This window comes from Thamnophis elegans, chromosome 12, assembly GCF_009769535.1.
Source record: "Thamnophis elegans isolate rThaEle1 chromosome 12, rThaEle1.pri, whole genome shotgun sequence".
NCBI lineage: Eukaryota > Metazoa > Chordata > Lepidosauria > Squamata > Colubridae > Thamnophis > Thamnophis elegans.
The window spans coordinates 9,961,793-9,974,372 of NC_045552.1; the positions used below are offsets into that span (position 1 = coordinate 9,961,793).

The window sequence follows — 12,580 nt, forward strand, 5'->3', positions numbered from 1 at the left end:
ACTTAGGGTCTTTTCAACCAGAAATTGGACTTGATCTCTCTTCAGTCCAATGGGGTCGATGATCTCCTCTGATTTTTCTTAATCGTTCCTCTGGTCTTTTCCCGTTACTTCGCTACCTTCTCCTGCAGGAGGCGCTGTCGGTTGTAAGTGAGGACCAGTCCATCTTCGACCCATCCTTTGCCTCCTCACACCTCTTGAAGACTGAGGTGTCTCCAGTGGACGATTATGGGAGCAAGGAAGAGCCAGGGTTGGAAGATCCCACGTGGTCAGCCCAGGTCAATAGCCGAGGCCATATGGTGAAGCAGGAGAACGAACAAGTCAATTGCTCCAGCAGGTTAGAAGCTTTGGAAAGCAGCAATCCAGATTTCGGACTTATTTCTTTCTTTGTTTCATTATTAGACCTTGAAAATATGTGGACTTCCCGGAATTCCCTAGCCAGACATGCAGGCTGAGAAATTCCAGGAGTTGGAAGTCTACATATCTTCAAGCAGCCAACGTTGAGAAATTGAGTTGGGTTTCAACTCCCAGAATTCCCCAGCCAGTCATGCAGCCTTGTGGCCATGCCCATGCTAGCTGGGGAATTCTGGGAGTTGAAATCCACAAAGCTTTTAAGTTGCTATGGTTGGGAAACATTGCATTAGAAGTATATCCTGCCTTTATTTTGTAAAACCCAAATTGGCATCCGTAATTACCTTGTTAGCAATAGCAGTTAGACTTATATACCGCTTCATAGGGCTTTCAGCCCTCTCTAAGCGGTTTACAGAGTCAGCGTATCGCCCCCACAGTCTGGGTCCTCATTTCACCCACCTCGGAAGGATGGAAGGCTGAGTCAACCTTGAGCCGGTGAGATTTGAACCGCTGAACTGCAGATAGCAGTCAGCTGAAGTGGCTGCAGTACAGCACTCTAACCACTGCGCCACCTCGGCTCTTTTTTGTTTTCCCCATGATAGCCACTCTCTGAGAGTGATTGCCCCTAAAGACACTCAACCAGTTCCCATGCCTAAGAGAGAGAAGACAAAATCAGTCTCCCAGGTTCTAGTCCAAAACCTTCCCCATCACACCACACTGGCTTTTGGACTGAATAAGAGGGACAGCCCAAAGACGTTGCCTTCAGGGTAAACCGGTTGATTGATCTAGAATGATGTAGAAGACTGTGCTCCTAAATGCATCTCCTGCTAAAGGTTGAGGCTTGGAGGAAGGGTTCTACAGCCGTGTTTCTCAACCTTGGCAACTTTAAGATGTTCTGGGCTTCAACAACCAGAATCCTGGGAGTGGTAGTCCACACATCTTAAAAGGATGCCAAGGATGAAAAGAGGGGATTGACTTCCATAGGATCCTATGGTTTTTCAATCCATAGGATGAAAAAGGGATTTACAAGAGTCCCTCCTTGGCTTCACATCTACGGTGGATGCTCCACAGATGTGCTCCTTGCCCATCTTGAGTGAGGACCTCCTTCTCCTATATACCTACTTCTCTCTTCCTCAGCAGACCATCACCGGTGGAATGCAGTACCACCTGCAGGAACAAAGTGGAGGCGGCGGTCGACACATCCCAAGTGCCCTACCCAACTGGATACCCCAACCAGCGTAGTCCCCCTGTTTCTTCATCCAGAGAGGAGAAGGTCATTGTTCCAGCAGGTTGGTAGAGGATATGGGTCCACCACCATTTGAAGATTCCGTCTTGTTCCACCAGATCTCATGCCTTCCTAGCAGCTTCCAAGGCCTGCTTTAAGCCACTAGCCATGGACCTTTTCTCTTCTTACTCTGATCTCCCCTCTCTCCCTCACAGACCCAGGTGTTTGGAGTTGCGACCACGTCCGTCAGTGGCTGGACTGGGCAGTGAAGGAGTATGGCCTTCCGGACATCGATACCAGCCTCTTTCAGCACATCGATGGAAAGGAGCTCTGCAAACTTGGGAAGGAAGGGTTCCTACGCCTCACTTCTCCCTACAACACCGAAATCTTGCTGTCCCACCTCACCTACCTGCGCCAAAGTAAGACCATGAACAAGCTCAGGGGAGGGGGGGAGGAACCGGGGATGTGATGTCAAGTTTCTGTGAAAAGAGGAGTTGTCTCTGCTGCATGGTGAGAATCTGAATCCCAAAATTTTGGGAATTGGTTTATTAGATTTTTGTTTATCCCGCACATTTATTACTTTATAAATAAGGTGGTGAACATATCTAATACTCCTTCCTCTTCCTAATTTTCCCCACAAATACTTTGTGAGGAGACATGGGCAGAGTGTGAGTTATTGGCCCAAAGTCACTCAACCGCTTTCAATGTTGAGGTGGGACTAGAACTCACAGTCCCCTGGTGATTGGCCCAAAGTCGCTCAACCACTTTCAATGCTGAGGTGGGACTAGAACTCACCACCCCCTGGTGATTGGCCTAATGTCACTCAACCGCTTTCAATGCTGAGGTGGGACTAGAACTCACCATCTCCTGGTGATTGGCCCAAAGTCGCTCAACCTCTTTCAATGCTGAGGTGGGACTAGAACTCACCGTCCCCTGGTGATTGGCCCAAAGTCACTCAACGTCTTTCAATGCTGAAGTGGGACTAGAACTCACTGTCCCCTGGTGATTGCCCCAATGTCCCTCAACCGCTTTCAATGCTGAGGTGGGACTAGAACTCACCGTCCCCTGGTGATTGGCCCAATGTCCCTCAACCGCTTTCATTGCTGAGGTGGGACTAGAACTCACCGTCCCCTGGTGATTGGCCCAATGTCCCTCAACTGCTTTCAATGCTATGGTGGGACTAGAACTCACCGTCCCCTGGTGATTGGCCCAAAGTTACTCAACCGCTTTCAATGCTGAGGTGGGACTAGAACTCACTGTCTCCTAGGTTTTAGGTCAGCATCTTCACCACTACATCAAACTGCCTCAGTTTGAATCCCATCATAAAACCCACTTACTTATGTGAACAAAACACCGCTGGCCCTGCATAATCCTGGTTTATCTTTTTTAAAAAAAAAACACCTTGCATCCAAGTTAGGTCATTTACTCTAACGCTGGAACTTTCTGCAAATTGCATTTTGTGGGGGTTTTTTCCCCTTAAAGGGGAGGGGATATTGAAACAAAACGGGCCTTTTTGCTTTTCTCACCATTCCTTCTCGTTTTCCTTCCTTCCTCTGCCAGGCAGTCCCACTTTCACTTATCCATCTGCACCAGTTATCACCCAACAGCCTCCTCCGCCTCCACCCAGGGTCCAAGTTAAATCTGGTGAGTTCGTAACAGAAACCTACAGGCCAGTGGTGGGATTCAGCCAGTTTGCACCTATTCGGGAAAACCGGTTGGTAACTTTCTAAGTAATTCAGAGAAGAAATCTCCTTTTGTTTTTCCCCATTTTACAGGGCTAATCCTGTAAGGAAGGCAGGAAGGAAACATTCTGGTGTTGTTTCTAGCCTAATCTTTATTGCCCTGCTTAGAGAAACTGCCTTTCGGTTAACCCTTATTACATTGTCACAGCTAAGGCGAAGCGCCCATCGACGTGAGTGATGTTGAGTTGGCCATGCCCACCCAGTCACATGACCACTGAGTCCCGCCTACCCAGATGGTCATTAGGGCAGAGAACCGGTTGTTAAATTATTTGAATCCCACCACTGCTACAGGCTACATTTCCAAGGGCAGAAGGGTGAGAAGAGGAAGCGAGGCTTACGTTGATAATGATTCCTTGCTTTCTTAGTAACCGTTGACCCTGGAGCTCTTCACTCATTTTATTCCTTTTGGTTTGCAACAAGAAAAAAAACAAAAAGCCCCGTGGGGAACAATGGGTTCGCTTCACAACCACTGCAGAAAAAAAAATTGTAAAAAGTATTGTAAAATCAAATGCGGTCACGTGATGACCTGCGATGATCACCACAACCGTCAGGCCTTTGAATTTGTCGTCTCTCTCTTCTCCAACCAAATCAGCGTTTCTCCAACTTTGCAACTTAGCTGGGGAATTCTGCCAGTTGGAATCCACCCAATCTTAAGAGGTTGAGAAACACTGATCCAAAGGGTGTTGTTGTTATTGTTGTTGTCATTTGCCTAACAGGCCATCTTTGTTCTTCATTTGATGTAGAGTCTGCCTACGATGAAATCCGGAGAAGCAGCTGGGGCAGCAGTACAGTGAACACCACTCCCAAAGGTATCGCTCCTAATTTCGCTCGTACACCTTGAATTATACTGCCCTGCGATTTATTTTGAGTTTGGTTTAGTGTAGTGTAGGAAGAGCAGGGGTTAGAATGCAGCACTGCAGGATACACATCGCCTGCAATTCGGCAGTTCGAATCCCACCAGGCTCAAGGGTGACTCAGCCTTCCCTCCTTCCGAGATGGGTAAAATGAGGACCCGGAATGTTTGGGGGCAAACATGCTGACTCTATAAACCGCTTAGAGAGGGCTGTAAAGCACTGGGAAGCGGTATATACATCTAAGCGCTACTGCTATGCTATTGCTAATGTGCCAAGCTGCCTACCATGATTTGCCAGCCACATTCCAGGATTTCGCTATGCAAACTCAAGTCAATTCTTGTTTGTTCCATGAACCAAATCAAGGCTTAGCCTGCGTGAGCTAAGTTTGTGTCTGGGTTCACCCCAGATGGTAGATTGGGCTATACTGGAGTTAGATAGCTTGGGTGAACCTCATCATTGTAGTGTACATATCCGGGTATTGGGGAAGGTAAAATCAAATCGTACTATATTCTGGAGTTGTCTGAAGTGTAATTAGTGCTTTTCAAGGGAGACTGGATTTGTGTGTCATATGATTGGTTTATAGTCTGCTTGACAACTTTAACATATGTGGACTTCAAATCTCAGGATTCCCCAGCCAGCAATATCCACACATGTTAAAAGTTGACAAGGTTGGGAAACACTGGACTGGTGGGTTATATAACCATATCCACCACCCGCACCCCTGAATTTGGAGTGAAGCATGTAAACTCTGCTGTACCATTGAGGTTCTACTTTCATTCCAGAATTGGAATTTGCAATTTCACACTCGGGGCCCAGTTAATGTGGGCCATGAATGCAATCATCTTAATGCATTTGTGTCTTGCACATGGGATTTCTCTGGTTCCTCTATAACAGGGGTATCAAACTCAAGGCCTGCGGGCAGCATCCAGCCCACGGGGTGTGCTTAGACCTGGCCCGCGGAGCCACCCTGGAAACAATAAAGGACCAGCTCACGGTGCCTCTTCCAGCTCACCACCCCCCGAGCTTTGTTTTTGCTGGCAGAGGACTATTAAAAGAAACTAGAAAGAGGGAATGTTTTCCCCTTTTGCATTTGAGCATGCAAGGGACAGGAAAGGAGAAAGGGAAAGAGGAAAGATAAAGAAAAAGAAGGGAAGGTGGGAAGAAAGGAAGGAAAAGGAAAGAGGGAAAGGAAGAAGAAAGGAGAAGGAAGAGGGAACAAAAGGAAGAAAAGGGAGGAAGGAAGGAAGGAAGATTATGAGAGTGAGAGACTGAGGGAAGTCGTGCCTTAGCACTTGGCCACCACAGGTGCCCCCAACACAAGTGATGTCAAGCTGGCCATGCCCACCCTGGCCACATTCACCCCAGCCCCCCTCCCAGGTCAAACACAACCCTCATATGGCCCTCGAGTTTGACACCCCTGCTCTATAATGTACAGGTGGGTAGATTGAAGGGATCCGTGCTTCCATATCCCCAACTAAAGAAATGGCATCATAGCCGCCACTTAGTTCTGCTTATTTTCATCTTCCTTCCTTTGAAGGTTCCCCACCACAGATCCAAACGGTGAGCCGGATCCCGGATTCTACACGCATGGCACCTGGTAGGCTGATACCTCGGGCCCCTTCTCCTTCTCCATCTTCTGCTTTACTTTGGCGTGTCACATAAGAGCCTACATTCCTCCGCCTTTACCAGGGGCCTGATGCCTAATATTTGTGTGCCTCGCCATGCAGGAAAACAGCTTCTGTTTGTGCTATATATTTATTTTTGGGGGGTATCTCGGGAGCAAATGAATTGCTTTGAAATTAGCTGCTTAGCCAGAAGTATGGCAATGAGACTAATATGCATTCGTTTCTCGAGTTAATCCAGTGGTAGTCAACCTGGTCCCTACTGCCCACTTGTGGGCGTTCCAATATTCATGGTGGGCGATACGGTTTTTTCCTGATACTGAAGCACTTTCCTTTTTTTAATTTAATTGACTTCCCTACTTAGAGCCGAGGTGGCACAGTGGGTAGAGTGCAGTATTGCAGGCCACTTCAGCTGACTGCTATCTGCAGTTCAGCGGTTCAAATCTCACCGGCTCAGGGTTGACTCAGCCTTCCATCCTCCCGAGGTGGGTAAAATGAGGACCCAGATTGTTGGGGGAGATATGCTGACTCTGTAAACCGCTTAGAGAGGGCTGAAAGCCCTATGAAGCGATATATAAGTCTAACTGCTATTGCTATTGCCATTGCTACTTTATAAATCATCATTACTGTGGAACCAGTGGGCAAAATTTTACTACTAACAGAGATACAAAAGTGGGCGGTAGGTATAAGAAGGTTGACTATCCCTGAGTTAATAATATGCTTGGCCCGTACCATTTCATCCGGAGAGGGGAAAGGGTTAGCCAATTACCAGTGCTCGCCGTTCCTAGAAAGTGTGACAAGCTAGCAGGTAGAGCCACGTTAAGACCTCCGTGGTGTCGGTTGCAACTCAGTCTGCTGGATTGTAGCCTGAGCCAGAGAGCTATCGTAGCAACTAGGAGAGGGCTAGGTGAGAGAATTTGTGACCTCTTCCACATACGGGGGAAGAGATGGGGAGGGGATCCCCTCCGATGCACCCAGTACACCTCAACTGTATCCAAGTCGAGTTCCTCTTATTTCCTTCTTCTTCCCAGTAGATCCATACCAAGTCCTTGGGCCCACTAGCAGCCGCTTGGCAAATCCAGGTGAGCCATCCATCTTTTGTCCTGGGGGGTGGAGCATTTAGCATCCAGCGGTCAGGCCTGAGGAAAAAAATACCTTCTCTCAGCCTGGGAAAGCAGCCAATGGAAACGGGAGACTTCACCCACCGATTGACGATGGGAGAATTCTATTTTCAGACGTGCAAGGCTTTGTGAATGTAGAACTTAAGAACGAAAGTAGAATGAGCTCATCCAGTTGTGTTCACATGTCTGGTCTACTTGGGAAGGTTGCCAACTAGCCCCCTAAGATCTCTCTTGGCCCAGCAGAAGGTGGGTTGGAGTGCGAGCGCCTTGGTCATCCCGGGAACAAGCGGAGGTTGATGCTCAAAGAGTTGCTCTTACTCCAACAGGTAGCGGTCAGATCCAGCTGTGGCAATTTCTCCTGGAGTTGCTCTCGGACAGCAACAATGCCAGCTGCATCACCTGGGAGGGGACCAACGGTGAGTTCAAGATGACGGATCCCGACGAGGTGGCGCGACGTTGGGGCGAGCGCAAGAGCAAGCCCAACATGAACTACGACAAGCTGAGCCGGGCGCTGCGCTACTATTACGACAAGAACATCATGACCAAAGTGCATGGCAAACGCTACGCCTACAAGTTCGACTTCCAGGGCATCAACCAAGCCCAACAGGGGCAGCCGGGGGAGCCAGCCCTTTACAAATACCACCACACGGAACTGCCTTACCTGCCCCCCTACCACCAGCAGAAGATGGGCTTCGGCCTGGGCCACAGCACGCAGATGCCCGCCTCGTCCTCAGGTTTTTTCGGCCCACCTGCCCCGTTTTGGAATTCCACAGGGGGCAATCTCTATCCGAACCCCCCGGTGTCCAGGCAGGCTACCAACCACCTGGGCTCTTTCTTCTAATCTCCAGAAAGTCCTTGGAGCGACCTGAACTTCTACCAGAAGATCTCAATTACACAAACGTCCACCACACCCAGAAACTGGGATACGGGGAATATCATCTTGAACGTATTCGTGGTCATCATGAATAAAGAGGGCGGGGGGGGAGTACCACTCCCCGCCACCAGCAGGCGCTGTTCTGCTGCACTATCAAAACAATTGTGTGATCATCTAATCCACTCCTGGACTTAAGCTGGAAGACTTTAGCAGCCAGATTTTGTGCTATCTTCACCTGAATTTTGCAGAGATAACCTGGATCTCTGAATTATAGGAGACACAGATGAGTTGCCTCAGCTTACTTAATTCCCCACCCCCACCACCCTCCATCTAGTATTACACCATGTACATTATGGAAGCAGGAGTGGTATGTTTCTTCGTATATGAAGTAGCGGCAAGGATGAGGTTATCACCTTATGCCAGTGTTCCTCAATCTTGGCAACTTGAAGTTGTGTGGACTTCAACTCCCAGAATCCCTCACCCCCCCAGCATGCTGGTCTTGCATCCTGAATGGAGAATTCTGGGAGTTTGACATCTACTCAAGTTGCCAAGGTTGAGAAACATTACTTTAACGATTGCATTATAGTCATTTTTAATCTTTTCAGAAGTCAAAGTCCCGTCTAAACCCAAATGTCCAACATTTTCCCTCTGGTGCTGGCTCTGAGCCATTAAAATACTTAAGTTGCAGTACTAGAAGGATTTTGGGGAGCTGCCTTCCCAAAATATTTCAGAGTTTTCTTTAGTCAGATTTATTAAAACGTATGGGGGATATCTAGAATTCCGGGAACTTTTCTCAATTTAAAACCAGTATATCCTTAAGTAGTTTAGGGAGATTTTCTGAATTTTCCCCCTTAACCACCTATACTCTATAAGTCCCTCTAGTGATAATGTTTTCAGGTGGGCCTGCTGAATCATTTTCAGTTTGGAGACCAACTCTTGCAAATTCAATTTCAGATGAGGACCAAATTCAACAGACTCGCTTTCTCAAAACTAGGACATTCCAGAGGTGTGGACTAGGAGGCCCATGATTCCCAGCTAGCTAGTTAAAAATGTTTATTCTTTTGGAATTATGGGAATGGTTGTTCCAATGCATCTCAATTGGCCCAGACTGGCAAAGATTGAAGTTCTTGGGGAAAGAAAGAAGCAAAAAGTTAACTATAGTCCTGTTTGCTCTTATAAAATGTAATTTTCCTTGGAATTTCAGAAAGTTTCATACGACGACAAGGGGGGTGGGATGGGTGAATGGACTTTTTTTACTCGTAATATGGATGGCTCAATGGAAGCACAATAAGTGTATAAACTACTGAAGCTGTAGGGTGGACTGAACAGCAAAAACATGGCTTTAGATGTTCCTCTCTGGAAAGAGCTACCTGCAATTTTAAAACTAACAGTAATGTTACTGTACTAGCTTTCTATTTATAGGAATACCTCATCCTTATTATTATTATTAATATACACACTGGAATCCAACACCTCTAGGCTGCAGTAGCATAGTACTCTATGATCCTATGGGTATCAAGTCAAATAGTCAGGTAGCAATGGTATAACAAGCCATTGTGTGTATAGAGACTAAAGGATCTTGCTCCAACAGAATAGGGTTTCTCAACCTCTGCAACTTTAAGATGCGTGGACTTCAACTCCCAGAATTTACCATTCCCAGCACGTCGGCTGGGGAATTCTGGGAGTTGAAGCCCAATCATCTTAAAAGATGCTGAGGATCAGAAGCACTGATGTAGAGCAAAGGGGGAAGGTTCCTCTCGTATACCAACGTGTCCTGGTGTGGGTCCCATTTCACTTAAGAACTTCTCTAACAAATCATGAAATGGTGGATCTGAAAGGGGCCTCAGAAGCCATCTAGACAAACTCCATCCAGGGTAGAAATCCTGCACCTGTGGCTCTCAGAACAGATGTCCCTCTTTGAGAACCTCTAATGAGGACACACCACTGCGCAAGACTGATCTCTCTACTACTAAATAGTTCTTATCGATGATGACGCTTCTCTTAAAAAAAAACCTCCCCCCCCCCCCCCCGTGTTTAAAGAACTATTTTTCTAATTTCAAATGCTGAAAATCCACTCATTGGGAAGTAGACGGTTTTGCCCGGTGGAAGAAATGGCTTACACTTCGCAATCTTGATGTATGTACACTCTCTTTGTGCATAAATCAGGATTTAAACAAACTTTTGTATTTATATCATTCCAAAGATATAGTGACTTCCAACCAGGTGGGGGGAATGGAGAGGAGCCAGGGGGTGGGTGTTACTCAGCAAATATTCCTTTACACCAGGGGTGTCAAACTCAAGGTCTTGGGGGGGGGGGCGCATCCGGCCTGCGGGGTGTTTAGATTTGGACTGGGGAACCACCCTGGAAACAGCGAAGGGCTGGCCCACGGTGCCTCTGCCAGCAAAAATGGAACTTGAGAGGAATGCAGACGAGCACCGTTTTCATTGGCAGAGGGTTGCAGGAGGCTGTCGCAACCTAAAACGGAGCTCAGGAGCTCATTTTCACTGGCAAAGTGCTCAGGACACCACAGGCAACCCTGACACGAGTGACATTGAGCTGGCCACACCCACCCTGTCACCCCCGAGGTCAGACACAACCCTGACGCAGCCCTCCATGAAATTGAGTTTGACACCCCTGCTTTACACCAATACAGTCAATCCATTTTCAGTATGGGCAATGGACACAATATTTGCAACATGTGAAGTACAGGTCACCCTCAACTCACGAGCAGAACCCAAAATTTCCGCTGCTGAGCAAGACCCTCGTTGGGTGAGTTTTGCCCCTTTTTACCTACCACGCCACAGTTGTTAAGCGAATCATTGCAGTAAACAGGGTTATTAAATGAGTCTGTCTTCCCCACGGACTTTTGCTCATCAGGAGGTCGCTAAAAGATATCACATGACCCCAGGACAACGGAACCGTCATCTAAACATGACAGTTGCCAAGTGTCTGAATTTTGATCACATGACCACGGAGGGATGCTGCAGTGGCTATAAAGCGTGGAAAAGAAAGATAATCCATCACTGTTTTTTATGTGTTGTTGTAACTTTGGGTAATAATCAGACGAATGGTCGGATGTCAAGGACCACCCGAATATAGAACTTCAGGATAGTGCCTTTAGCCCACAAAATCATGTCTGTAGCAATTTAACTGCCTTCTGCAACACAGAGATGTACAGTAGTGCACTTAACTTTTGTGAATATTTTCCCCTCCCCAATGCAACCACACACACCACTTCTCTGTTCTAGAACTCCATTGTTTTGTACTTGTTTACTGTGTATTAAAAGTTTGTGTTGTGATTTAACTGATGAAGCTCTGTGGATTTGATGGGCGAGTCACAGGAACGCTTGGGTGACTGTGGGGGAAAATACCCTTGAAGGAACGTGGGGAACTTGTAACATCTGTGAGAGTGCAAGGACCACAATGTACGACATTGTCAAATGCTGCAAGCAATGGATTTGTGCCAGATGTTAGGACACGAATAGGGGAGGGCAGACTTTTGTGATGCTGGAATACATCCTTTTGGCATCGTTAAGGTTTCCTGCAGACGCTGCCACTGAAGAATTTCGTGACAGCAATAGCACTTATATGCCGCTTCACAGTGTTTCACAGCCCTCTCTAAGCGGTTTACAGAGTCAGCCTATTGCCCCCAACAATCTGGATCGAGGATCGAACTCTTGGCAGTGGGCAGAGTTTAGCCTGCAGTGCTGTATTCTCACCACTGCACCACAAGAGCTGTTTATAAGATTAAAAGGAGGCAAAAGAGGGAGAGGAGTAGGGGGGACAGCAATAGCATTTAGACATATACCCCTTCACAGTGCTTTTACAGCCCTCTCTAAGCGGTTTACAGAGTCAGCCTCTTGCCCCCAACAATCTGGGACTTCATTTTACCGACCTAGGAAGGGTGGAAGGCTGTGTCAGCTTATTATCCAGGGAGGTCTTATTTTCAGGGAAACAGGGTATATCCATCCATTCTTGAGACTCTTTTCAGATTTAATCCTCAAAACTATTTCCCTAAAGCCTTTCACCTAAACCGGCTATTTCTTAATTTGGGGAACTTAAAAGATCCGTGGACTTCAACTCCCAGAATTCCCCAGCCCTCACTGGAGTTGAAGTCCAAGTCAACATCTTCAAGTTCCCAAGGCTGAGAAACTCTGGTTGAAGGATATAATCCCAGTCGGTAGGAAGGCACTAAAGGTCGTAGAAACCTCTACCCTAGGAATTTGGGGAGGGTTTACACGATCTGGTTAAAGACATAATCCCAGTCCGTGTTTGCGTTGTATGGAAATGCGAGAATTGTGGACACTTTGTAGCCAAGAAAGCTGACCTGACCCACATTAATCTCCCAAATTTGCTCATAGATTGGCTTGCTAAAAGAAGAGAGATACCACCTCTGTCAGCTGAGATGTGGGGAGACGGGACCGCCTTATTTGGGGACTTGCAAAAATCAGGAACTGTTTACTGCTTTTATTTTATTTTTAAACGCGTAGGCTTGGCTAGGCTATATAGCAATGTTTCTCAACCTTGGCAACTTGAAGATGTCCGGACTTCAACTCCCAGAATTCCCCAGCCAGCATTCGCTGGCTGGGGAATTCTGGGAGTAGAAGTCCGGACATCTTCAAGTTGCCAAGGTTGAGAAACACTGCTATATAGCTTCTCTCACTAGGTATGAACATCTTCTGAAGCCGTTTCACATTTCTTTAAGAGCTCGTTAAACCCAAAGGAAATTTTTGAGCTTTTTGTAATCTTTCAACCCCTTCCACCTCCTGCTCCCTTTATTTGTTTGCTCAATG

The 12,580-nt window shown here is 47.1% G+C and overlaps 1 protein-coding gene across 4 annotated transcripts in view; it reads left to right on the plus strand.

The window, feature by feature from the left end:
• Positions 1 to 11,189, plus strand: part of LOC116515790 (retroviral integration site protein Fli-1 homolog) — a 32,857-nt gene extending 21,668 nt beyond the window's left edge. Inside the window, exons 2-9 of one of the 4 annotated variants that reach the window (XM_032228017.1) lie at positions 129 to 334; positions 1,486 to 1,637; positions 1,789 to 1,992; positions 3,134 to 3,217; positions 4,059 to 4,124; positions 5,707 to 5,766; positions 6,826 to 6,873; positions 7,239 to 11,189. In XM_032228017.1, the coding sequence (XP_032083908.1) occupies positions 129 to 334; positions 1,486 to 1,637; positions 1,789 to 1,992; positions 3,134 to 3,217; positions 4,059 to 4,124; positions 5,707 to 5,766; positions 6,826 to 6,873; positions 7,239 to 7,753 (1,335 nt within the window). In that variant the 3' untranslated portion in view covers positions 7,754 to 11,189. Of the gene's footprint in view, positions 1 to 128; positions 335 to 1,485; positions 1,638 to 1,788; positions 1,993 to 3,133; positions 3,218 to 4,058; positions 4,125 to 5,706; positions 5,767 to 6,822; positions 6,874 to 7,238 lie in introns of all 4 variants that reach the window. The other 3 variants (XM_032228018.1, XM_032228016.1, XM_032228019.1) reach the window with 3 other exon arrangements.
• Positions 11,190 to 12,580: the final 1,391 nt, after the last annotated feature.